At 36.2% G+C, this 27,024-nt stretch overlaps 4 protein-coding genes and 1 non-coding gene across 9 annotated transcripts; 3 read left to right on the top strand and 2 right to left on the bottom strand.

Annotated features, from left to right (window-relative positions):
• Positions 1-218: 218 nt before the first annotated feature.
• On the bottom strand, positions 219-5,690 carry LOC105768783 (BTB/POZ domain-containing protein At2g30600). 2 transcript variants are annotated; one of them, XM_012588946.2, is made up of 13 exons: positions 5,442-5,690; positions 4,456-5,335; positions 4,038-4,367; positions 3,331-3,561; positions 2,783-2,944; positions 2,273-2,485; positions 2,125-2,172; positions 1,966-2,024; positions 1,420-1,552; positions 1,257-1,331; positions 1,079-1,159; positions 784-852; positions 219-714 (listed from the first exon to the last, which is right to left on the bottom strand). In XM_012588946.2, the coding sequence occupies exons 2-13, from the start codon at positions 5,242-5,244 to the stop codon at positions 496-498; spliced, it is 2,409 nt and encodes an 802-aa protein (XP_012444400.1). In that variant the 5' UTR covers positions 5,245-5,335; positions 5,442-5,690; the 3' UTR covers positions 219-495. The 2 variants fall into 2 exon arrangements, with proteins under 2 accessions (XP_012444400.1, XP_012444401.1); XM_012588947.2 differs by lacking the exon at positions 5,442-5,690 and having other exon boundaries at positions 4,456-5,347.
• Positions 5,691-6,458: 768 nt separating this feature from the next.
• TRNAE-CUC (transfer RNA glutamic acid (anticodon CUC)) lies at positions 6,459-6,531 on the top strand. The gene has a single exon. It is a non-coding gene; the product is annotated as a tRNA-Glu (tRNA).
• A 2,142-nt stretch (positions 6,532-8,673) lies between these two features.
• Positions 8,674-12,520, top strand: LOC105769880 (catalase isozyme 1). The gene is made up of 8 exons (XM_012590826.2): positions 8,674-8,821; positions 9,277-9,373; positions 9,724-10,001; positions 10,311-11,087; positions 11,261-11,350; positions 11,765-11,832; positions 11,922-12,015; positions 12,132-12,520. Exons 1-8 carry the CDS (start codon positions 8,807-8,809, stop codon positions 12,189-12,191), a joined length of 1,479 nt encoding a protein of 492 aa, XP_012446280.1. The 5' UTR covers positions 8,674-8,806; the 3' UTR covers positions 12,192-12,520.
• A 2,912-nt stretch (positions 12,521-15,432) lies between these two features.
• On the top strand, positions 15,433-20,533 carry LOC105769932 (protein NLP4). 4 transcript variants are annotated; one of them, XM_052631236.1, is made up of 6 exons: positions 15,433-15,833; positions 15,947-16,117; positions 16,590-17,533; positions 17,899-17,946; positions 18,035-19,010; positions 19,237-20,533. In XM_052631236.1, the coding sequence occupies exons 3-6, from the start codon at positions 16,679-16,681 to the stop codon at positions 20,136-20,138; spliced, it is 2,781 nt and encodes a 926-aa protein (XP_052487196.1). In that variant the 5' UTR covers positions 15,433-15,833; positions 15,947-16,117; positions 16,590-16,678; the 3' UTR covers positions 20,139-20,533. The 4 variants fall into 4 exon arrangements, with proteins under 4 accessions (XP_052487196.1, XP_052487197.1, XP_052487198.1 ...); XM_052631237.1 differs by having other exon boundaries at positions 15,433-16,117; positions 16,704-17,533; XM_052631238.1 differs by having other exon boundaries at positions 15,433-16,117; positions 16,686-17,533.
• Positions 20,534-21,261: 728 nt separating this feature from the next.
• LOC105768776 (uncharacterized) lies at positions 21,262-25,984 on the bottom strand. The gene is made up of 9 exons (XM_012588939.2): positions 25,432-25,984; positions 24,932-24,968; positions 24,736-24,820; positions 24,598-24,643; positions 24,413-24,511; positions 23,582-23,650; positions 23,167-23,497; positions 22,901-23,049; positions 21,262-22,477 (listed from the first exon to the last, which is right to left on the bottom strand). Exons 1-9 carry the CDS (start codon positions 25,882-25,884, stop codon positions 21,695-21,697), a joined length of 2,052 nt encoding a protein of 683 aa, XP_012444393.1. The 5' UTR covers positions 25,885-25,984; the 3' UTR covers positions 21,262-21,694.
• Positions 25,985-27,024: the final 1,040 nt, after the last annotated feature.

Below are 27,024 nucleotides of genomic sequence, written 5' to 3'. Positions count from 1 at the left end.
GCACCTCTAATGCCATTATGCCATAAAGGAATACGAGTCTTTTTGCAGTCAACAGCTTTATATAATCATTTGAATGCAAGTAAAAGTGAACAATGGTAATCTCGGTAGTCTCCAATATACAACATTAAGAACTATCTACCTCTGATCACTATGATATCAAGTGTATCGGTGGATTCAGTGTAGAAGATGCACCTGCCTTGTGCAGAGATGGGCATTGGTTTTTATGATATAAAGTGTATAGGTGATGTATTGTATCTTGAGGGCGAATGACCCACAACAACATACTTTTACATGGAATTGCCATGTTACATATTTTCGATCGACGGATCTTTTCAGTGGCAGGAATCGCACGAGGTAAATTCAGTTCTCAACGTCAACTACATAAATTTTATTTGGTAGAACTGTACGTGGTGGTAGGTCAAAAAAAAAAAAAAAAAACTTGAAAAGGATCTGCTATTGGAAAACCCAGAATAGATGCACATATTAATTTCACATTCAACGGAAGTAACCATAGAGCTCCAGGAAGCAAATGCATAAGTTCCAGGGGTTTGAGGCATCCGTGGTCGGACCAGTGAGTAGAACCCTGAAGAATCTAAATGGAAGCAGAGCATTCGGTCCAGTTACAGGCCATGATGCAAACTGACCTGGCTTGCACATTGTTTGGTCATTCTCGTGCACTCTCAAATCTATCCAAGTCTTTCCATCCATACAACCCTGGAACGTCAAGGAGAGTTAAATTACAGTGCTTCCACTGTTAGAATTTACTTAATAGTACATATTTACCTGAAATTTCCAATTCCTTATGTATGCCCTGGAGCCGTCCTGTCTCAATGTGTAGTAGTTGCACATAAGCTGAATTAATAGCATTTGGCATTTAGAAGATTGTTAACAGTTACTCAAAGCGACACTTCCACTTAAACTCTTTTAGTAGAGCGGAGCACACTCAAATTAACCCAGTACATACTATGACTGTAAGTGACCAACAGACACCAGGAACTTGTTCGCTCACAACTTAGTACAACTAAATGAACGATCTTTTAGCATGGCAGGTTAATAAGAGGAAGAATAGAGCAAAAACCTGATGATCTTTGCCAATGTCAACCATCCACCAAGCACAGATATTTCCGTTTTCCATACGAGGCCCAGCAAAACATGTTCCCTGATGCAGGGCATACCATTTAGTTCGAGCAAAATAATGAATGCATTCTGCTTTAGGCTTGTTGTAGAGACCTTTGAAAAGGTTTGGTTCATCATACCTGGTAAGTTCTTGATACCAAAACCTTGGGATCTGTGTGCCTTGAAGCAGGGCTGCTAGCTGTAATAGTAATTCTCTGAAGCATGGAAAGTTAAAGAGGGGGTAAGGAACAGTAACTGCATTATGAAAAGAAAAATCAAAGAGGATTGATTCGAGTATTTCACCTTAGACAGAACAGGGTTAACCCAAGGATGTTCCCCATATGATGTCCCGGAGAAGTACAGAACTCCATTGCTATCCCCATCACATATATACTGTAGCTCCTTATAACTGGAACGTCTATGTTGAAATCTTTCACTTCATGAAATAGAAATCAGTGTTGGTCAATTCATTACCCAGGAACACTACTCCTAAGCCATTCAGTATTGGCTCTTTGGAAATTCATTTCAAACAGAATGCAGATAAATACCTAAAAGTCTTCTATAACAAGTCTAGCATCAAAAGGCAAGATTTTTAAATTAGCTCTTTCAGAAAGAATCAAAAGACCTTGACTATAAGAACTGCCCTGATGGCCAAGTGAGAGGATAACGGCAAGCAAAATAAACCCTAAGAGAGGAGATGATAGTGGACTTAGTTTCTCTTCACTGTTTATGTGTTGAATTCTCAATCATAATTTCCATTTTCTCACTAATGAAATTGACATTTTAGTTACGAATGTAAACCCCATATAAGCAAAATATCAAGATTTATAAGCACAAAACAGGACTTACTTCTGGTCGTTTCCATGTGTTGCTGCTCCACATTCTATATAATTAATGGCTTCCTTAACCTATTTTATTAACCAAGATACATTAGCCAAGGAGGAAACAAAAATATAGTATCAAAACACATATCCAAAATGTTTCCTCGAAGAGGAATGGCAAACTTACAAGATCACCAAAAGCAGATATCTGCGTGCTTAGACTGGTATTTTCTAACTGCAACATCATTGAAAAAACAAAATAGCAGTTTATAGCCCGGCCATAGGCATATCATAGCACTCCTTGATAGATATCCTTGGATCCAGGGGTTTTTTACCTTCTTTAGCAGGGGGTATGGCAATAAAGAGAACCGCACTGATGCAAGCAAGTCATTCACCAGTTGAAGCCTGTCCTTGAACACACTTTCTAAAGTTGAATTTGTAATTAGCTCATTCACCACTTCCCATCCACACAATTTCTCTGATTTCATGTACCACATCAAAATTGCATCGAGAACCCTTTCTTCAGATATTACAGTTAGATCCGGATGCTGCAAGGAGTCGATAATTTATAACAATAAGGAAACCTATAAAATCCCAAGTCTATCAATGTAAACCAAAAGAACCTTGACAGAGAAATAGAAATAATTTTAGCATATTTCTTTAAGCTTCTCATCTCTATCCATATAACTACGTACTGACTAGCCACTTAAATTGTAGCATCATAAAGCCATCACTACACAGCTTCTCAGTCTCCATGTTGGAAATTATGTTCTATGGGTAGAGCATGTCAGCCTCATCCTAAGATAGCCAACATATCATACAAGTTTTGACGAGTGAAGACCCACCTGAATAATATTCCTGAAAGTTGTCTCGTCTAAAGAGATGAAATCAAGGCTTGCAGTAGTGCGGTAGTCAAAGTGCATTGCAAAATTCCTTTCACAAGTTTCCTTGATAAGTTTACATGATGGGATTGAGGAAACCACTTGGAGGATTGGACAGACAGAGTCCTGCAACAAAGTTCAACAGTTAGCTTCACAAGCAACAGCCCTATTGCGAACATCTGTAGGACAACTAATTATATAAGCCCTATTGTCTGCTTCCTCGTCCATTAAACTTGTGCAAAATAGAAAAAGTTGTTGTATGACCATCTTCCACTAGAACTCCGTCCCTGCATGTAATATGTACATGAAAGGTATCAATATTTTTATAATTCATTATTTATAAAAGGGGTCTCATCTTTTGTTTTCAGAACTCCGAAACCGCAACTCACTTCTCCGTTCTTTTAATTCTATTCATGCAAAAAAACATGTGACATTGGCAAGAAAGCATATCTGCATGGAAATACAAAATGATAAAATCAAATTATTCCATAAGCTATAGATCAACAAACTACCTCTGAGAGGCATTCTAAAAGCATTTTGCAGCATTCCTGATGAAGAAGAGAGATTCCGAATTTGTCAGATAACAGAAGGAGCTGGAGTAACAAGGTACCAAAGTCCTCATTATCCTCAATCCTGAGATCCCCGCAGTACATGAATTCAAGCATAGCCTTCAATGCTGCTGGAGACTCATCCCTTAAACAAACCTCAGGTGAGTTGCTCTCACACATTCCATTCGTGAACATCTGTAGGGCAATTAATTATATTAGTCAAAAACTGTTGACACAACCAAAAACAAAAAAAGTTGAAATGAAGAGGAAATATGATGAGCACAAGGACCTCTTCCTTTTAGAAATAAATATGAAGGTTAACCACTCATTTTGTGATGAAACAAAAGTTTTGCCTATTTCAGTTCCTTCTCCAAAGGCAGCTGCACTAGTGAGCAAATCTTAATGTAGACAGTTGGAATAAAACCTCTATCAAACTGGAAGCTATTTGAGCTCACCATATTATAAATTTGATAGCAATGGCGAAGCAGAGAAAGCCAAACAAGAAAATCATTTCTTTATCCCAAAACTTTCAACTTAAATATTATGGTGAGAAGCAATATCTTGGCAAGCTATAAGAAACATATCCTAACACAACTGCAGCTAAGTTCAATAATATATACATCTGCAAAAGACCTTACAGTATTATTTCATAAGAGGTATGAGGACCTCACCTTTGTAAATGGGACACTATATAACCCGAGAATGACTTTATGAGCCCGAGCAATGAGACCTTGACCCTCAATGTAAATGCTAATGTCACTGTACTCGCCTGTTGAACGCAATTGTTGGAGTCTCTGCATGTTTATTGGGAGCCCACAACAGAAATTTCCTCCAAAGTGGATATGAGAACTCGCATATGATAACTCCATAGTCTCACCTGAGTCCGACAACTTTTTGTTTGCTTTAAACCTCTCCATTGCTTCCTCACATTGCTTCACTAGTGGCATCACTTCGAACCGTAAAGCCAAACCCCACAACGAACTAAGTTGTGCCTCTGAAATCTTTGTCAAACAGACAGCAAGAAATAAGAAAACTCAAAAAGCCAAAAACACTGAAGCCTGTAGGCTTTAGGGGAAACATTAGTATTACCTGTGTTTGGCCTGCATACACATACTGAAGAAGCGCGTGCAGAGTTGGATATGCTACCTGCTGTAGCTGAATAACATCTTCATGTGATGAGCTCAGACCAAAGTTCCCTGATGCTTGCAATATAACCTTATGAGCAGGGACAGACCTTGCCTCCTCACCAACAATGAACACCATATCAGATAATTCCCAACTCTCAAGAAAATTTTCAAGCCCCCATTTGTCATAGCCCGTTTGTTCATCTCCCAACTCCTCATCACCGTCGCCATTGTATTCGCTGTTAACTTGCTTCCACAGCGACAAATGATTTTGAGTCAAGGGCAATACGTTAACATTCCTATAGCCAACATGTTTATCCCAGCTACTAAGGCCAACATACTGAACACTGCAATTTGGATTTGTATCTAGCCACTCAAACACAAGATTCTGAAAAGGGTATCTTCCTTTACCAATACTAATCAACCCATCGTAGATACTGATCCAATAACTCTGAAATGCAGAAGAACAACATAGACCAATACCTACCACATCAACCACAGTTTTCCCATCCACCTCAATTTTCAACCTACTATTCCTATGGCTACCAATGATTACAGTATAATGAGGACTGTTATCCCTCTTATAATGATAGTGTTGACTTCCAACATTCTCCCTAAACACCACAGTAACATCATTGTGAGCGAAAGCATCGAATGATACACATCCTCTGCCAGCTTCACGGAATTTCAGATCCTTTATCCAAGCACACTCAAAGGGAGCGACCGTCAGGAACTTTTTCTCTTTCGTTTCCATATTTTTTCTTTCTCCCTAAATGAAAAAAAAAACCCAATACTTTCCACTTACTTAGAACTTCAGCTAGAAAATCAGCCTTATTTATAGGAACCTGAGATAGCGAGGGGAGATATCACACACCACCTTTCATTTATCTGATAAAAATACATATTAAAGAAAAAGAAAGAAGAAAGAAGCAAGTTCAGATTAAATCTTACCTTGTAATTAATCAATCTAAAAAGCACATTAGGATGCAAATCAAGACCAAGATCTCTCCAAAAACAGATGCTGATAGGTGATCAACTAAGGGGTTAAAACTAAAGCAAAGGAGTAAGGAGTCAAACATCGCTATCTGATAGGACGCTGGAAGGAGCTGGAATCGTGCAACTTGAAAAAAAATCTAAACCCACCCAGCTGCTTCACTCTCGCTATCAATCCTACGCCACATTCTTATCCAACCACAACACCAATACGCAATAAAATATCTCCAAAGGCAACCTTAAAATAAGCCCAAGAAAGTCCACACAACAGACAAAATACAAGACATAAGATGATAGGCACCCATGCTTACCACGCTATCATCACTTATGACAACATTATTTTATATCTATACATTATATATACTTATATACCTGGAAATTTTCACGGAGGCAATTCTTTTTCCCACCCTCTGATTTTCAATTACCTGGCACTGGCAGAATACTCACGGGGCCATAAATGAAAGGAAGTATATTGGATCCAGGAAAATGAGTAGTCCATCATTTAAAGAAAACGTGGGTAGGGTATCTCTTAATCAGGCAAACTTGATCTTTTGATAATATAATTTCCAAAATAGAAGTTCAAAAGATCTGAAAATAAAATGAATTTTATGGCTAAAATTTGGTGATGGTAGAATCGATGGTGAAACGTGGCGAAGATTGCGTGGCAGCTATGGATGTTTATGTGACATTGACACGTAAAAGAACGCAACCAGATTTTTTTTGCGCTTGTCCCTGTCTTTGTCTGATGATGATTGTGAAGTCAGATTACATTTGGATCGCTGCTTTCTTTCTTCTTTTTTTTTTTTTTATAAGTTTGTTATTTTAATTTCTGGACACATTAGAACCATCGACTTTACCAATCTGTTTTGTTAAAATAAGATATCATTCATTCTTTCCTCTTTTCTTTTTACTAAAAATAAGAGATTATTCAAGATTTTATATTTATTATTATAAATTATTAGCTTAAAAAACAATTCCGTTGTAGTCTAGGTGGTTAGGATACTCGGCTCTCACCCGAGAGACCCGGGTTCAAGTCCCGGCAACGGAATAAATGTTTTTCCAAATGATTTTTTCAGTCCTTTGTAGAACAAAGTCGTAATTTTCAGGCCCAAAAATTGTCATATGACTATCAGATTTCTGCGATGGCCGATGGCTTCATGATTGGGCCATTAGGGTTTCCATTCCCATATATACTGACACAAAGCAACTCTTCCGCTTAGTCATTTATAGTGACTAATATGTTACTGTATTAATTTAATTTTTATATTATTTAAAAAATTAAATAAATTTAAATCATAACAAAGTTAATATTGATTATATTAATTCCGTAATTATTAAATAAATAATTTTTTAAAATTAAATAAATTTAAATTATAATAAAATTAACATTTTCCATATAAGAAATATCTTAAAATTATTTTTAAATACAATTCAATTTAAAATAAAATTGATCCATTTAATAATATAAAATTAATTTAATCAAATCTTTTATACACATCTTAACTCAATATCTTTTGTTTCGCATACTTTCTCTTAAAAAAAAGAAGAAAAAAATGGTATAGCAAAGAGACAAAAACAAAAACAATGTTGAAACATGAAAATATAAAACAAAAGGCATGCTCGAAATCACACATTATTACATTGTCGGATAATAAATTTATTTGATTTAACTTGGAAATTAAAAAAAAAAAAACTGGATAACCTTAGATCAAATTATTACATCCTTGGGTGAAGAAGCAATGTTGTGGATAAAGCTCACCCTCCCCATAAAAACTCGCTACTCTTTCTACTAGTTAACCTAAACAGAGGGCACATGTTTTAAGGACTTTATTCCATACGTGTCATCATAGAAGTGGTCCATGTCACTCCTTACATAAATGTTTACGTATTTTCTCTCCCAAAAATCCAAACCTTTGTTTTGGATAAGATAAGGATCAAGGAACCAAAACAAAGTTCTCATGTTATTTTATTTTTTCTTACATTTCTCTGTCATAAAATAATTTCATGATATCCAATTCATAAATATCGGGTGGGGATTTCAATTTCTCGCTTACTTCTTGTTTTATATATCTCAAGCTTATTCTATATGAGTGGAGTTTTGTTTAATTCATGCTTTAATCACAATTAATAACTAATTAATTGAATTTATATACGATATAATTTATTGTGATGAGAAGTAATAACCTATTTTAAGTCTATTTGTTCATAAAATAATATTTATGAGTTACTACTTTAAAAACAATTAATATGTATTCCTTCCACGTAAATAAATTCTGATTTATTTCTAATTATAATTATTTCAACGTATTGTTTGTTTAATTATAATTATGACTATAATCACAATTTATTTATAACTTTTCTTAAAGACATTTAAAAAAGTTTATTTTTATATAAAATATCTATATTGATATTAAAACATAAATCACCGAATCGTTATGAAATTATAAAAATATTTTTTAATTTATAGCTAATATCATTATGACAATATTTTATTATTTCATATTTTTATATCATCTTTCAATAAAATAATTAAAAATTATGAATTTAAAAATCGAACACAATTTAATAGTATTAAACTTCAATGTAAAAATTATGAAGAAAATGAAATAATCACTACACAATTTTTGACATAATGACCTTTTGGCCCTCTAACTTTATAAAAAAATATCATTTTAGCTCTCCATTTAATTTTTAATCTCTTTTGGCCATTGAATTTCATTTTTTATCAAAATACTCAATAATTGATGAAAATTTTAATATTTTTTAGCTTTATTAACATAACATATAAGTGAATTGTCATGTGAAGGACATATTAGCAAGTAAATAATTTTAAAAAATAAATTTAAATAAATTAAAAATCACTAAATTTATTTAAAAGTATAAAAATATTTTTAATATTTAAAATTTAAAAATTAATTAAATCTTTGAAATGTCATTCATATGGCAATCTACATGTATGCTACATAAACAAAGTTAATAAAGCTTAATTTTTGATCCATTACGAGATGGTTCAACAAAAATTGAAAATTAAAAATTCAAGATTTAAAAATATGAAAAATTAAATAAGAGTTAAAATTATTTTTTTTAATTTGGAGGGAAAAATTTATTATCCCTTTTTTTTTCTTTCTAAAAACACCATATAATATATATTTTATATAACCATATAATATAACACTTAACAGGAGAGATGAAAAACATTAAAACCACCGAACTTTTGTCCCAAAAAAATAAAAATAAAACCACCAAACTAAATTTGTACTCCGTCAAAACCACGACATTTCACTTCCTCCGTCTCCTTTACCTGCTCTGCTCTTCCTTTGCTTATGGATCCCTACAAGGTATTCTCTTTCTTCTATTTCTATTATTGTAATTTTAATCGTTCGCTTGATTAAATTCGACTCTCTATTTCTTTTTCTGATGTATCAACTTCCTCATTGAATCAAATCGAATGTGATGTGTCCCTCCTTTCATCTTTGTTGATTTTTCTTTGTTTTTGTTGTTGTTGTTTTCTTTTCTTTTTTTTAAATTGGACTTTTTTGACAAACTGTTGCCTGCTTCCTCATGGGTTCTTCAAGATTTGTTTCTTGAGGTATTGGGAATTCGACGAGGAATCATGAAATATATTTCACTTCCAAGCATAAAATATCAATCATTTCAACCAAGCTTCTTTCTGATGATATCTTTGATGTTTGATGAAACAAGTTGTATTTTTTCTTTTTGCACGTCTCTGCAGTTTTATCTTTAGTTACTGCCTAATCATTCTTTTATTGGTATTCTGAATTGGATGATGCAGCACCGTCCTTCAAGTGCTTTCAATTCCCCATTCTGGACAACCAATTCTGGTGCTCCAATTTGGAACAACAACTCATCACTTACTGTTGGACCCAGAGGTATATTTCCTTTTTTATTACCATGAGAAAATTCACTACCTTGACCGTAAGATTATCAGTCATGATTTTTTTTTGAGCGATCTTCCATAACCAGCATCTGCATCCTCGATGTTATGGTGTGCTTATGTTATCATATCTGATTATATGGCTGATATAGTAGTTTCATGCAATGCATTACCTCAAATATTCTTCCATTTTCTGCATGTTGGGCGGGGGACTGAGGTTTGCAGCTAGCATTTTAGTCAATCAATTATATAAAACTTGAAAGACAGTTGAAACACTTTGTGGGAATAATTTTCTTTTGAATACATGGTGTTAACAATATGGATCCTACACTTCCTCTTTGACAGGTCCAATCCTCCTTGAGGACTATCATCTGGTGGAAAAGCTTGCCAACTTTGACAGAGAGAGGATTCCAGAACGTGTTGTCCATGCTAGGGGAGCCAGTGCAAAGGGTTTCTTCGAGGTCACCCATGACATTTCTCAGCTTACATGTGCAGATTTTCTGCGAGCCCCTGGAGTTCAGACCCCTGTAATTGTACGTTTCTCAACTGTCATCCATGAGCGTGGAAGCCCTGAAACCCTGAGGGATCCACGTGGTTTTGCGGTGAAGTTTTACACCCGAGAGGTAAGAGTTCACCTGCCACCTCCTTTCTGTCTCTAATCTGGTTGGCAATCTAAAGGGCACATTTAGTGCATTCTAATTTGTAAAGGAAAAAGAATTTTAGAGTGCTTGTAACTTTTGCTAAATCAGTTAAAAAGTTAAAACATGCTTTGAGGATTTTCTTATATATTTCATTTTATAATTGTCTTTGTTGGGTTTAAGGCATAGTTTGTGAATACAATCCCGAGTCTATAATGCATTACTTCGTTGAAATATGATTTTTCTCCAACTTGCGTGCCTCTTTCTATTCTAAATTTATTTATGTAAACTCAGGGTAATTTTGATCTTGTTGGAAACAATTTCCCGGTCTTTTTTATTCGTGATGGAATGAAATTCCCTGATATGGTCCATGCTCTTAAGCCCAACCCCAAGTCTCACATCCAGGAGAATTGGAGGATCCTTGATTTCTTCTCACACCATCCCGAGAGCTTGCACATGTTCACTTTCCTGTTTGATGACTTGGGTGTACCTCAAGATTATAGACACATGGAAGGTTCTGGTGTGAATACCTATACTCTGATAAACAAGGCTGGGAAAGCACACTATGTGAAATTCCACTGGAAGCCCACTTGTGGAGTCAAATGCTTGCTAGAGGAAGAGGCAATCAAGGTTGGAGGATCTAATCACAGCCATGCCACTCAGGATCTCTATGACTCAATTGCAGCTGGCAATTATCCTGAGTGGAAGCTTTTTATCCAGACAATCGACCCTGACCACGAACAAAGATTCGACTTTGATCCACTTGATGTGACCAAGACCTGGCCTGAGGACATCTTGCCCCTTCAGCCTGTTGGTCGCTTGGTTTTAAATAAGAACATTGACAACTTCTTTGCTGAAAATGAACAGCTTGCATTTTGCCCTGCCATTGTGGTTCCTGGAATTTATTATTCAGATGACAAGTTGCTCCAGACTCGTGTCTTTTCCTACTCTGATACCCAGAGGCACAGGCTTGGACCAAACTATCTGCAGCTCCCGGCTAATGCTCCCAAGTGTGCTCATCACAACAATCACCATGAAGGTTTTATGAATTTTATGCACAGGGATGAGGAGGTACTTTACTCTTTTTCCATTAATTTCTCTTAGTAAATAATGGATTCCATAATGTGCTAATGAGATGAATTAAATATATATGTTTGTTTACAAGAGCAGCACAGATCTTTAACTTGCATTCTGTAGTTGTGATGATCAGTGCTCTGATCAGATGCTATTCTGCTGTTTTTCAGATAAATTACTTCCCTTCAAGGTATGATCCTTCCCGTCATGCTGAGAGGTTCCCTATCCCTCCTGCTCTTTGCACTGGAAAGCGTGAGAAGGTCAGTTCCTCTTCAAAGTGGTGTTTGTGATTTCAGCTAATTTTAGCAATGTGGTTCATTTTTTATTCAGTTGCATGAGTTTATATGTATGTTTTTACATAATCCTATTCCACAAAACCATTGATTTGACTTTGTTAAATTTTGATGTAAAAGCTGCAAAAGCAGCATTGGAAGTAATTTTTACTTTCCAACCATGCAATGAGCAATAGCAAAACAGCACGTTTGTCTGGTTTCTAGGCATAGGGAAGACGGTAGGGGATAAACATTCCCTTTTTCTTTTTTCATTTCTGTTTAACTTTTCAAGCTTTGCTTCGTCTCTATAAACTTTTAGTATGCAACTTTAAAATATTATCTACAAATTGCTATATGTTTTGTTTCTGGAAGTAATGAACTCATCAAGTCTTTTGGTCACAGTGCATTATTGAGAAGGAGAACAACTTCAAACAGCCTGGAGAGAGATACCGGTCCTGGGCACCAGACAGGTTATAATTGGGTTCCCAACTATTGTAAATTAAAATAAATGGAATAAATAAAAATGCGAGTCTCAGAGTTTCTTTTTTGCTGCAACTAGGCAAGAGCGATTCATCAACCGCTGGGTTGATGCCATGTCTGATCCACGTGTCACTCATGAAATCCGCAGCATATGGATCACATACTGGTCTCAGGTTGAATGCTTTTTCCTGTTAATACTTGTCAATTTATATCTCTGTGTGAGCTTTATAGGCCCAACCTTTGGACTTAGCTTACTGATAGTATTATCCGTGATGGGCATATGATACAGGCTGATAAATCGTTGGGTCAGAAGCTAGCATCTCGTTTAAATGTGAGGCCAAGCATTTGAAAGGACTATTGACCTGGATGCTTTGGAGTTCCGCAGGGTAAGGACTGAATTTAGAAACGTCCATCTGGTTCTTTGGAAGTATAAACTTATTGATCCTTTTGTTCTTGTGCCATATTGTAATACCGAACAAGCTTGTAATAATATTGGCTTTGTCGTGTCTTGCTGCATGCTCCGACTAGAAATATGTTCTGAAAAGATTATAGCTATGGTAATGGGAAATGGCAAACCTTAGATTCCCCGCAGCACCAAAACTGGGAATATAGTAACATCACTTGTAAATTGTAATATCTTTCAACGTTCAAGCTTACTTTTACTGGCTTTGTTTATTATATGGTCAGAGGCATGTGCTTACTGTTTATCATTATCGGACCATCTCCAACATTCGGACAGCTGCGGTAACTAAACTAACCTAGAGAGAGAAAACAGACTTTAATGGGTTGACAAAATAATCTAAACTTGTTGAATTTTGATTCAACCCAGCTGTATGGTTTTTCTTTGAGTGCGGATTGCACAAGGAAACCTTTTCTCATTTTGAAGCTAACAATTGATTCTCATCAACCGCTCCTTATCACTAAGAAATGGTAATTAAACCACACACTTATAAGGGGGAAACACAGATGTGTCACTTTAATATTTGTTAATTTGAATCCATTGCAAAAATATAGAACTCTTGAAATTGAATTCGGGCTATGTTTGAAACCCTAATAATCGACACTATGATGCAAAACTCTTGAAATTGAAGTTAGTCCATGCAAAAGTTTGGAGATTCTCAAGTGAAATTTGGGTGTAATGGAATGTTGATATTAGAAACTAAGATACTCAATGTTGCAAGTCAATATGTGCATATTCATTGTAGGGATAAGGGAGATAGTATTGTTGTTGTTCATGGTAGTCTGAATGCTGCCAAATATAGACTATTTTGGGATCAACCCTATAAGTTGGTTCCTTAGGCAGATGAACTCTGGTCCTTAGGTGGTGATTTTAATTTAGTTTGGTGATGAGAAGAGCGCAAGGGGGAGCTCTCAACAAAAATGGATTATGTTCTTGCCGTTTTAGGTTTATTGCTACTTGGCAAAATCACCCGAAGTTTGCTGAGTTTCATAAATCTACTGGGAAGGAAGATGGGGATATCGCTACCAATGTTTAACGTTTCACTAGTGAAATTAAGGTTTGGAACAAAAATGTTTTCAGCCATATGAGGAAACGGAAAAGGTAGTAGTTGGTGAGGATTACTAGTGTCAAGATGGTGTTAGACGGTTCATTTGAATTACCGTTTGAATTTAGATAAGTAGTTAGTAATTGACCATGATGACGTCTTGTCTCACATGGAAAGGTTGTGGCACCAAATGGCAAGAAGGTAGTGGCTTAGTAGTGGGGATAAAATTATCTATTTCTTTCATGATAGCACTATTAATAGAACAAGAACTAATACCATAAAAGATTTGAAGCTTAGTGATGGAGAGTGGTTTAATGACCCGATTATGCTAAAACAAGATATTTTTACTTGCTTCCATAGATTTGATAAGAAAGTTAAGGAAGAGGTATTTAACATGTCGTTGTTAAAAGCAGTAGATATTTATGGGATGCATGCTTCGTTTACTCAAAGAAATTGGAATTTGGTAAGATAGACCATATGCGTTTTTGTTTTTAAAACCATGGTGGGTGGTGAACTTGATGGGTGGCTAAATTTGACACTATTAGTCCTTTATCAAAAGCATTGATAGCCCAAAAAAATCAGTCCATCAATTTCTTTCGATTAATCTATGTGCGATCCTTTATAAGTTTGTACTCAAAGTCATTGTAAACAATACTAAAGTTCAAAAAGCCTTAAACTTATCTCACTCAAAACACACAATTATCCACATAAAATAGGTCAATGAACAATATTTAATAGAATTAATTTAGGAATTTCGATAATATTTTTGATGCTAGAAATTGAATCTCATCAACTTCACCTTTTCTATTGGAGTCATCCTTATAATTAAAAAGGGTCAATAATGTCTTTTTTTAATTTAATGGTAATTAAAGCACACTCTTGTAATTAAACCTGATCATGGGTCGGGCCACCCGGCCCGGCTCAAAGTCCCACCCGAAATGTGGGAGGGTTTGGGCAAAAATATAAGCCCAAAAAAGGGCTTGGACAAAAAATAAGGTCCGTTTAAAAAATGGGTCGGGCCTCGAGTAAGATATTTTTGGCCCGGGCCCGGCCCAAATTCACTAAAGGACAAAAAAATCTGCTCTTCTTTTTTGTTTTTGAATGTTATTTTCTTGTTGCTTTCTCTCTATTTTGCTACCATTTTACTATTATGTTGCTAGTATTTTGTTGTTATTGTTTGGATATTGTATAAAACTTATTTTATTGTTAATTTTGTTATTATTTTAAAGACATTTGTTAATTTTGTTATTATTTTAGAGGCATTTGCTTGTTAAGTTGCATTTATCTTAGTGTTATTTAAGTCTACATGTTTTTTAAAATTTATTTTCAATTTGTTGGGAAATGTTTATTTTGATGTTTTTAATATTTTTAATGTATTATATATCTTTAAAAATTATATAAAAATAATATAAAAAATTAATACGGGCGGGCCAAGTCGGGCCCGGATTTTATCATTTTTATTCGAGTCGGGCTTAGACAAAAATTTAGGCCCATTTTTTGGGCCGAGCCGGGCCAGGCCTAGTAAATGGGCTTGAACTTTTAGTTAAGCCCGGCCCGGCCTATGAGCACCTCTACTTGTAATGGGGAAAACACAAAGTTGGTTTTATATTATATATAGATTAGTAGATACCGAAAATAAAGTGATGACATAGAATATTTTTTAAAATAACCTTAAACATTTGACAAACATGTAAATTCATTATTAGTCAATCAAATATAATTAACTAAATTTTTAGTTGACCATGATTGTGTAATCGAATAACAGTGAAAAAGAATTCAATATCATCACTATAACAACAGAAATTAATGGTCCATAAAAGTAGAAGGCCAAATGATGCAAATTAAAGTAAAGTGATTAAATCTAAAATTGCAGTACAGTAGAGGGCTTAAAACCAGAATTAGACCTTATAATTTTAAACAAAGAGACATCAGTGGCTACCCTGGTCACTTCGCTCTTCAACGTCAGCGTGGATAACACACGCCCACTTGCACTTGCAACTAAAATTCTTTTAACTCTCACCGCAAATTCTTTTATCCAATACAAAAATAACTTAACCGTGGAAGCAAGCTGGTTGTGGGAAAGGAATAAGGGAAAGGGAAAGCATCTCAACTCAAAAGGAAAAAGGACTTGAAAGATCAAGTGGTAGACTAATGGTGCACACGAAAGCAACCATTTTTGCCACTTGAACAATTCTGGTTCAACTTCTTATTTTAATAATACAACAACAACAACAACAACAATGCCCTCCATTCCGTTATTAATTTAATCAAAGTACCGCATCAGCAAAGCAAAGCGGATTAGCCGTTCCGTTTGTTCTTCTCCAAGGGTGGGCTTAAAAAAGTCTGCCTTCTTCTCATTGAGAATTTCAAGGCCCAAGGAAAAGGATTTGTTTATGCGTGGGGTGTGGGGACTGCTGCTGCCACTGACAGCCAATGCAACAAAGGCCGAATCTTGGGGAGATAATACCTATGACTATGAGAGACAAGTACAGCTCTTATCCTAGAGAGTTTTGAAGTTTGAACCGATACACCCTGTTTCAAGCTTTTACCAGATCTTTTCTTTGTTGCTGACGTTCTTCACCTGTTCCTGTTTCTTCAGACAGTTTTCTTTTTGAGGCTGCCGCTGTTTCAACTTCCAAGAGCGAATATATATATATTTATAGCTCGGAAAATAAACAATTTGGTATGGTCAATGGTGATGTAGTACTCGTTTAAGATTTGGCCATTTGGGGTGTCTTGGAGAATATCCGCATAGTACGAAGACTACATGGTGAGTTGCTGCCGTCTTTTGTTCTTCTTTTGCTCGGTTTTAATGGCTAAAAATGTTTTGGGTTATATTAGTCCTTAAACCAGATGCAGTTGATTAATTGCTTCTGGTAAAACGAGAATCTTGAATGAAAAAGTGCTGAAGCTTGAAGGAATCTGCTTATGTCAATAGTGGGTTCTTATATCTTCCTTCTTTTGTTCTCGTTTTGACTTTGCATCATAAAATACGGTGATTCTAACTTTGGGATTTATCCGCTCATTGATTCTTTTCTTACTTACTGCTGATTTGCACTTCTCTTTTTTGTTTTTTCTTCCCTTTTGACTGATATTGGGATTTATCCACTCATCTTTATATGATTGATACATATTAATTATCTCATTGCCTGAAGCTTTTAGTCGATTAGCTTTGCTGTTTCCAGTTCTCTTTAGAATCTCAGCTTTCTTATGATCAGTCATATCTGTGTCAATATGGACAGATTATCTAGTGAAGACTGGAATTGATACTAGAAGTTATTGTTGTCAAGTTTGTAGTTGACATAAACATCATCCTCTAAAATTAAGTGTCATGGAAGATTCCATTCTGTTACCAGGAATGCAGTTGGATTACATGGATGAATTGTTGTTAGATGGATGCTGGTTGGAGGCAAGTCCAACAGAGGGATCTGATTTCCTTGATCCTAATGCTTTCTTTGATCCCACATTTGAATGGCCTACTTTGGACTCTAATGGTGGTGATTTGGGTGGTAGCCTCTTTCAAGGAGAGGATCCAATATCTTTCTTGCCTGGAAATCCACATATGAATGAAAATCATTCTCAAGGTGCTCATTTGAGCCATAACTTGGATGATGTCGATGGCGTGAGTCGCAATCTACATGGTGATTGTATGACCGATGCTTCTGAGCTGAGTAGAAGATGGTGGATTGGACCCAGAGCTAATCCAGGTCCTTCAACCTCTGTAATGCAGAGGTTAATTGGGGCACTTAATCATATAAAAGATTCTGCAAAAGAAACAGATGTCCTTGTACAACTATGGCTACCTGTAAATAAAGGAGGTAGGCGTATTTTGACTACCAGTGAGCAACCCTTTTCACTTGACCCCAACAGCCAAAGGCTTGCAAGTTATAGGAACATTTCTGCGAAATATCAGTTTCCAGCAGAGGAAGATTCCAAGGACATGGCAGGACTGCCTGGTCGTGTTTTCTTGAGTAAGGTCCCAGAGTGGACACCTGATGTCCGATTCTTTAGAAGTGATGAATACCATAGAGTTGATCATGCTCAACAACACGGTGTCCGTGGAACCTTTGCTCTTCCTGTATTTGAACAAGGTAATAGAACTTGCTTGGGTGTTATTGAAGTTGTGATGACAACCGAGAAAATCAAGATAAAGCCAGAGATGGAGAGCGTTTGCAAAGCATTAGAGGTAATTTCTTTTACCTGTTTGATCAATATTTTCTATTCTGCTTGTTCAAACTTGATGAACTTTTAGTGCTTGTCCCGTTATGTTTCTCCCTATAGATTTGATCTTTATTCCCTCTTTGGTTATCACATATGATAGGAGTAATTGTAAATATTGTTGACGCTGTTGCATGCCACACTGTTAATTGCATCCTATTTTGAACTATAAATGAAAACTTGAATTTGTTTCTCTTCTTTTTTGTTCCCATGATTTTTCATTTATACTATGTCTTGAGCTGTTGTGATTAACTTTGTGCTTATTGTTGCATTTTGGAGCATGCAGTTCAAGTCCTGATAATGCCCCTTCTTCCTGTTTTTCTTTGTAAGCAGGCTGTCAATCTTAGGAGTTTTACAGCTTCCAGCACTCGAAACATACAGGTAATTTCTTGCAGTTATGGAATAAATTTAATTGTTAACAGTTCTAAACTTGTTCTTGCATTTAAGTGTTAATCTCACTTTTTATCAGGCATGTTATAGTTCCTACCAAGCTGCCCTACCTGAGATCAAAGAAGTTCTAAAACGTGCTTGTGAGACGCACAGATTACCTCTGGCTCAGACTTGGGTTCCTTGTATGCAGCTAGGTAAAGAGGGTTGCCCGCATTCCACTGAGAACTACTTTCATTGTGTGTCTACCGTGGATGATGCTTGCTATATAGCTAAGCCCAATATCCGGGGTTTTCATGAGGTTTGCTCTGAGCATCACTTGTTAAAAGGTCAAGGTGTTGCTGGAAGAGCATTCATGACTAACCAACCATGCTTCTCAACTGACATAACCTCCTTTAAGAAGACCGAATATCCTCTTGCACACCATGCAAAGATGCTTAAATTGCACGCCGCTGTTGCGATACGTTTCCGATGCATTCACACTGGTAAAGCAGACTTTGTCTTGGAGTTCTTTTTACCTGTGGATTGCCGAGATCCTGAAGGACAAAAGGAGATGCTTAATTCATTATCCATCACTTTACAGCAAGTATGCTGTAGCTTACGAGTTGTAACAAATGAGGAGCTAGAGGAAGATAGAGATATGGGAGTTAGTGAAGTTATAGCCTCTTTAGATGGCATACCTTGTAGAAAAGAGTTATCAGAAGAGCAGTGCACTTATCATTCAGAAAAGTATTCAAGAGAAAATTCATCTTGGACTGCCAGTCTCACTGAGGTTAATCAGAGCAGTAGCACTAGCACTGCCATGAAACTCAGAAAAGAAAAACCAAGGGCGACGTGGGATGAAAAAATATCCAAGGTGAAGCAGCACAAAAAACAGATTAGCCTAAGAGGAACTGTTGAAGGTGGAGACTCTACTATTAATGAGATTAGCTTTTCGAGTGCGACTAAGAGAAAAACAGGACAGAAGAGACATAGCAAGGCAGAAAAAACAATCACATTGCAAGTTCTCCGCCAATATTTTTCTGAAAGCCTAAAAGATGCAGCAAAAAGCCTTGGTGGTAAGTGTCAATGATATTTTGGTTGTAGTGTAAACTTGGTAGATAAATGGCCTAATATTACTTCTGCTTAAAAGAAGCTGCTGATGAAAAATGGAGACAGGAAAAAGGTTAAAAGCTGTATGTGATCTAGTATGGCATGGTATACTAATGAAGATAAAATGTATTGTTGCATGTTATTTCTCTATAATTTGATGTTCATTTCCTGTTTTCTTTCAATATTTTTCAGTGTGCCCCACAACCTTGAAAAGAACCTGTAGGCATCATGGAATAGAACGCTGGCCATCTCGAAAACTCCAGAAAGTTGGAAACTCCTTAGAGAAACTCCAGCACGTCATTGATTCAGTACAAGGTGTGTCTGGTGCTTTTCATATTAGCTCCTTGTACCCAAACTTCTCAGAGCTGGCCTCGCCAAGATCATCAGGAAAGAGTACATCCTCAGCCTCAGTCTTGGGACTGAATGATAAGCCAAAGAAAACAACCATACTGCCTGAGGGTGGTAATTTTGTGTCCCAAGCTGCTACTTCAAACTCACCCTCCTCCTCTTGTAGTCAGAGTTCCAGTTCAAGTCATAGCTGTTCCTCTGGAACGCATCATCCTTCAAAGTCTAACATATCTGGTAATGGAGGTCTTATAATAGGAGAAAACTCTGGGAATGGTGAGCTGAAAAGGGTCACAAATGACACAGAGTTGCACACCTTAAGTCAAGAAGGACTAAAGCTCTTCCCAAGATCACATAGCCCTGCATCTGTTAAGGAACAGCTTATCTCTGACAGTATTCAACCCGTAGTTACAGAGAATAATAGTCAAATTGCTCAGGATTTGGATGCTCAAACTCAAAAGGTAAAGGTCACATACGGAGATGATAAGATACACTTCCGCATGCAAAGTAAATGGCGGCTTAAAGATTTATTGCTTGAAATTACAAGAAGATTCAATATAGATGATATAAGTGGATTTGATCTCAAGTACTTAGATGATGATTCTGAGTGGGTGTTATTAACATGTGATGCTGATTTGGAGGAGTGTATTGATGTATGTAGATGGTGTGAGGGAAACACAATTAGACTCCTATTACAAGCTTCTCATCATCACTTGGACCGGTCTTCAGGTAGCACTTGTCCTTCTTGATCTAAAGTACCTCCTGTATGATTCGGATTTGGTTCTAATCAAGAAAAACAATGTTTTTGAGAGCAAAAATCTTAATGCTGGATGCAGTGCTGAAGGAAACACTCGTTTCCTGCTTTCTTCACATAGCACTTGCAGAAGAAGTACAGTAAAGGAAATACTTGTGACAGGATTCGGAGAAGTGAAGTTGATGACCATGTTGTGCATGGCCGAAGGCGGTTTTAAGTTTAAAAGTTTCATCCAACCTTAAAGCTGCATCTGTTTTTGTTGCTGGGGTTAGTAACACTTGTAATCTCACCTTCTCTGGGTTAAATTTATTTTGCTGTATATACTAAGAAACTCTCAAGTTAGTGAAAGTGCTAGTAAACTAGTACAATGAAGGAGCTTTTTTAACATTACCTAGACAAGTTTTACATGCATGCTACTGTTCCTGGGCTTTAAACAAGTCTTTTGGCTATTGATCTTGAGAATTGAGAATTACTGACCCTACCCTACCTCGTAAAGAATGAATATACGAGAATGTGCAAGACCAATGCAAGACAACTTATATATGATGATGAAAACTATGATTTTATATTTTCAAGAAATTCTTTGCTTTGTACAAGTGCATTTAAAAAACTGCTGATTAAAACAGAATAGTACAATGTTCCCTGGTTCGACCGGTATCTCAATGGCTAAAGTCCAATGTAAGTGCTGATCTAAAATTAACATAACTGCGTATATGCTCTCAGCATATTATGTATGTATATATTATTTTCATTTACAAAAAAATTAAGAAATAGAATTTAGTGAAAGCCTCTGCAGAAAGAGAATCTCGGTAGAGAAAACTAGTGCATTCAATGCGTCATCAACAAATATGACCCTTAAAATTAAAATATTTGGAGGGCTCAGCTAAAAACTTGAGTTAAAATGGTTTAAATTGCATGATTAATTTTTTAGAGTGGTCAAAAATAAATTTTCCATTTGACCATTAAACAATTAAATCTCAATTCATTAAATCCATGGCAAGTTGATTTCTTCCATTATGGTCCTGCCATGTAATACAACATTACGAAATCAGTGAGTTTTACTTACATCTTATTTTATGTGCAAAAACTATCAAGGTCTAGAACCAATACAAACGATATTAATATAAATAATGTAATTCTATTTATATTAATTTGCTCAAATAATTACAAATACAAATGACGAATAAAAGTACATTTATGGCATTAAATCCTAACACAATTTAAATGGAAGCTTCCTTCGTTGGAATGGTGTAAGCAAAATCCTTAATAGCACATGCTATAATTGTGGTGCAATATAATAGCTTACATAAGGGTAGTCCGCTAAAAATTGAAGGCTTAATCACATTGCATGATGTATGTGGGAATTGTTTGGAGAAGAAGAGTCTAAATGGTGTAAAACCTGATCCTATGACTTCCGAGGAACTCAACGGACCTTCCAATGAAGAATGTAGTAAGTAAATTCGACCAAAGCTTAACATTCGTATGCAGGCGTAGACCTAATAATACAATTAGCACAAACAAGCCACATCATATGGAAATAGTGTTTGCTAATTATTTGAGCTGCAATGCTAAATATGGGCGCTGGGGTGAACAAATTGGATCACTAGAACTAGGTGACCCCGGCGCCAGAAATCTCACATTAAGATCAGGAGCAAATGGAAGGAAATTCGGTTCATTATAGGAACTCCACTGAAGCCCGACATTAGTTGCCACCGCATGTGACACCATTTCAGGCTCCACAGCCATTGCATTTCCAGAATGTAAAGCGGTTGAACTATCCGCCAACTTGGCCTCTTTTGGAAGAAAATCACTAGCACCCAAAACCATGACGTGCGTTGGAGTTGGCACTGAAGTCTCTTCAGACAAGGAATTTACACACTGTGTTACCAACTCCGTTTGAGAGGAATACCCAAACCCAGACCCACCAATAGAACCATTGATACCTGAGTGCAGTACAAGACTTTGCTGAAACTGATGAGAAGGTTCCAAAGTCGAGTCATTTTGAGAAGTTAGGCCTCTAACAGCTTCCATGTCTTCTCTACCTTGTAAAGGAAATCTACTTGCCGCAATGGAGTTTGAACCAGAAGTAGCTGTAGATAAAAGTCTGCCAGGAGGGTTATCAGATAGAGAATTCGGAGATCTCTGCTTATCAGAAAAGGAACATTGTGGCTGCTCAACTGTCCTATTTTCTACAACCCATCCAGGACCAAACTTGAGTCCACTAGGCAAAACACTTTCAATTTTCCTTGTAGCAATTTTCCAAACAACTGGTCCAAGAATTGCAGCAAAACGTGCCAAGCTTGTAGCATAACCATTTTCTGCACTTAAACCAACCTGATAGACAATGAAAGGGGAAAAAAGGGTTACCATTTTCTGCAGTCAAACCAGCCTGATAAACAATACAATTGACCAAAATAAAATCGAGGGAGATAAAAAGAATTAGTCAATATAAGGGATTGAGCATTCTATTCTGCCACTGATCTGGATAGTTTTGTATTGTTCCCTCATAAACACTAGTTGTCAGAATATTCAAACACCCTTTTGGCTAGATATATAAACATATCAAATTACCAGCGGAAACCTACCTGCACCACAACTTTTGTATGCAGTTTATTAATAAACAAAAAGTTTAGGATTCCTTACCTGCACTCAATGAGTCTAAGGTCGATCATACATTCCAGCTATACAGCTCATACAATAATCTTCTAACTAATGCATTAATAACTGTTATTGCCATTATACAAACATAAAACACACCGGAATTAGTTGCTTCAATTCTCCAACCAAGGTGGAAAAGGTACGTTGCTCATGTCCAGAAGTCGATGAGTGGTTGTAGGTGTCACGCCCGTTCTCATCTACTGCAAAATGTTTCATCCCAAACTTCATCACAGCCCTCACAACAGAAGCTACAAAATGAGAGAAAAATAGCTCAATATGAAATATAGAAAATATGTAGTTAACATTTCACATCAAAAAGTTTAAAGACTCAAGGATATTTATATGAAGTCAGAAAAATACCAAACCTGGAAATTCATTCTCCCATTCAGACAAACAAATGGCATGATTTTCTTTGCTAGGAGAACCCCAGGAGGACCTGATGAATGTATCAGCAGGCCGTAGCTTGTGGGAATTGTAAGTGTTGGAAAGGCTGGAAGTATATCGTCCAGCAGCTAGAGTTGCATCAGAGTACTCAGAACCAACATGGTCAATAGATGATGCTGAAACTAACGACTTTTTGAGGCTCTTTTCAGGTGACCTTCCTCTCCTCACAACTTTCAGTTGTGGTTCACCTTCATCACTATCTTGCCTCAAATTCTCAAAGTCCTTTTTGGCCAGCTCTTGCATTGATCGTGCCTACCCAACCAATCCAGATGTTTAATATAACAGAAACCAGAGTATCATAATGAAGGAGTTAATACAATTGAGACCTCGACAAACCTGTCGAAAGTAAATTGTATCTGGTGCATTATACTGCATTGCATTCGAGCATATTAGAAAAACATCTCTCTGCACAAATAAACTTACAAATTTCAGTTGCAGTCCTAGAAACATCAAGATTATAGCCAGAAAACCATATGCAGGAAACTAAATCGCCTAAAACAAAGTTCTGTTACAACATGCTTGTACAGACTATCCTCACTGGACGAGTCCAGAGCATTCATACAAACTTGAAAATCATTTCATTAGGATTTTCATCTTCTCAGTTAACCTCAAAAAGCAACTCACAGCATATATAGTTGTCTGCTAGGGAAGAGTACGCTGTATGATCCCAAGCTAAACAAAACAAGTTCTGCAATCAAATTCCACAAATCATGGGCAAATCATTGGCAGTACCAATTAAATTCAATATCGTATAAACATTAAAAACAAAGGCAAGTAGAACAATTAATTATCCCCTCAAACCAAATTAAAGAACCTTTCAGACATAAGAGACCAAAATGCCATCCCAAACAACTGCACTCAAAATGAACAACTAAAACATCATAGCCAACAACATTACTACAGTATTCTGAAAAGACATAGCATGCCTCCGGTATTCAACAGGGACTTGCTTGATTGACAACACAAACTTGACTCAGCATATACATTTTCTACAAAAACACACAAATCAACCAGAGAAATCCAGAAAACATCATCAAAAACTTAATCAACATTGACGGCAATGCAGTCAAACAACTTACTCGGCCTTCCCTCTCCACCATGTCTGAGGGTAGACAGATAGATGAACATTGTATCCACATTAGCAAAGAGAATGCTTGCAAAACAAACCTCAAATTGTTCCAAGGTAGTATAAGCTCCCTTATCAAGTTTTTTCCTGACTGTCAAAAAGTCCATTGGGTGTGCAATAATGTCATGGTAATCTGGAAGCTGTATCCAATCCAATATTATATCAGGAACAGGGATTTCACTTTTCAGTAAGCTAGATTTATGCTAGAATGAAAAACAAAATGCACCTCTTCAGGATCTACTGGTTCAGAGAATACCCCATAAGTGTCTTTCCTGGAAGTAGATTAAGTAAAAACGATCAAATTCCATCAAACGGAAGATAGGATAAGAAAAAAAAAATCAAATGAACCAAAAATAACAAATACTTTTGAAGCCTGTCAAGAATGAATACCAACAACTTTTTGTCTGGCAAAGGCGTCAAGGGGGTGGGGCCAGACTCCACCGGTGACTCTGTCCACATATATATGAAATAAAATTAATATAGTTAACAAAACCCAACACTTCTTTTTTCTAAGAATCCCAGAAATGCCTTTTCTAATGAAAACCCAGATAGATTTATACCATGAAGAGTGTCCGTCACTTTCGATAACTTTTCTCCCTGTAAATAAGGTAACTCTCGTGTCAATACATATATTTATTTAACTCCCAAATTCAATGAAAAAAAAATATTAAAAGAGATTTGCGTTGATTATTGAAGAATCACTGAGGAAAGTTACAGTAAAAAGCTACAACAATGCAAAGCAAGTACCAAAAAAAAAAAACATTTTAGTCTTATTATTAAAGAACAGACAAAATTGAAGCTTTACAGTCTACAGACATAAAATATAAAAAACTTGAAGTTTTGCTGAAAATCAAATAATATCCAATAAAAAAAGGTACATGACTTAGTCAAACTCATTCGTTCATCTCCGTTGCAATCATAAATTTCGGCACACGAGAAGCTATTTTCGACTTCCAAAATATAAACCCTAAGATAAAATATCCAAATAAAGTAGGAAAATCCTTTTTTGATTCTGTTTCAAAAACTCGCGAATTCTATATATTAATGTATGATTAATCACCATTTGATCAGATCCAGGCTTGACGGTGGTAAACTTGTGACGCTTGAGTGACGCGTCGGGATCGTCATCATCCGCATTCGAATCGGACCCATAGGAGGCCGAATTGAGCGCCGAAGGAATCGGATAATGCTGATCAGTACGAGAAGAATTGAAGCCAAGCAATGGTTTATGCTTCTTCTGTAGGCGGTCATCGTCGTCGTCGTCGTCTCCTCCGGAAGTCGATCCGGAAACTGGGGACCCACCGTTGAGATTTGCGTGGCGGCGAGTGGATCGGCGGTTCGAATTGATAGAAGAATTAGGGGTATTTTGAAGAAGCAATTGCGGTTGCTGCGGCTCCTGAAGTCGTTGTTGTTTGAGAGAGCGTTTTTGAAGCTCTAAGAGAGAGGGCCTTCCCTTCTTCTTCCTCTTCTTCATTGTCTCCGCTGCTATCTCACCACCAATATCACCTCCCATTGCTTTTTTCTTTTTCGCCTTTTTTTTTTTCCTCTCTAAACAAGCTTTCGATTTCTGGTATTATCGATACGTCTATACGCTAGTAGTGTCCAAACCATTCCGTCTGCCGACACCTGTCTAAAATCCAACAAAACTTTTTTTTTTTGAAATTTTAAAATAATGATATAATTTTCTGCCGAAAAGATTGTTTTGTAAAAAAGTTAGGAAATAATTTAGATTATCTTACTTGAAACATGGATAATAATTCAGTTTATAATTTATTATTATAAATATCATAAATGATTTCTATTGTCCAAAATTAAGTTTTCTCCTCGTAATACCATGAAGAACAACATACTTCACCAGTATTTCTCAGCTAATATATATTTTTTAAAAGCGTAATTCACCATGCTTTTGACAATGTATAAAGTAAGTTATCTAATTCCACTACAATATTTCTACTGATTGCCCCAGAATCCATAATAATTCAACACCTCAACGAAGAACATATGCAGAGGATGAAACCTTGACTCAAACACATATAATAGAAGAAAATTTCTTTACTACCACCTTGCGTTGTAGCTTATACCTCACTGAGGCAATTACTTCCTCGGGGTACTAAAAACTTCTACAATTCAATATTGTTCGCATCTCGGCTCCCCTAATGGTACATTCCAATTTATCAGTCGTTATAAGGATTCTTATTTTCCTTTCTTTTTCTGCTTTCTTCACTTTCGTAGCTTTTTCCTTTTCTTTTTCACATTTTTCTTCTTTTTTCCCTTACCAGCCATTATCACCAAAATTATCCCAAATCCCACTATGAAATACAAAATAAAGAAGCCCTACCTCAAAAACTACAAATCCCAACCAAACCCATATTCGAAATAGTAACAAGAAAATCTATAAACAACAAACATCAAGAAAAGATTAAAAACTTCACCTAAAAATCTTTTTTGGTCCACCTAAAACCTTCACATTATAGAAAGATCGCTAGAATATCATCACTGATATTTTTTAACTCTAAGAAAAAAAATCTAAAAGTTTCAAAAAAAATTTCGTGACATCTTCATCAAGTTTTATTCAATTGTCAATAATAAAACAATACATGGAATGACAGTCTATCATGGCCAATTGTATCTTAACAAGTAGGCCACAATTTAC

The sequence above is a fragment of the Gossypium raimondii genome, chromosome 5 (genome assembly GCF_025698545.1).
Source record: "Gossypium raimondii isolate GPD5lz chromosome 5, ASM2569854v1, whole genome shotgun sequence".
NCBI classification, from domain to species: Eukaryota; Viridiplantae; Streptophyta; class Magnoliopsida; order Malvales; family Malvaceae; genus Gossypium; species Gossypium raimondii.
Note: the sequence above shows the minus strand (reverse complement) of the source record. Positions and strands in the feature narration are given on the sequence as shown.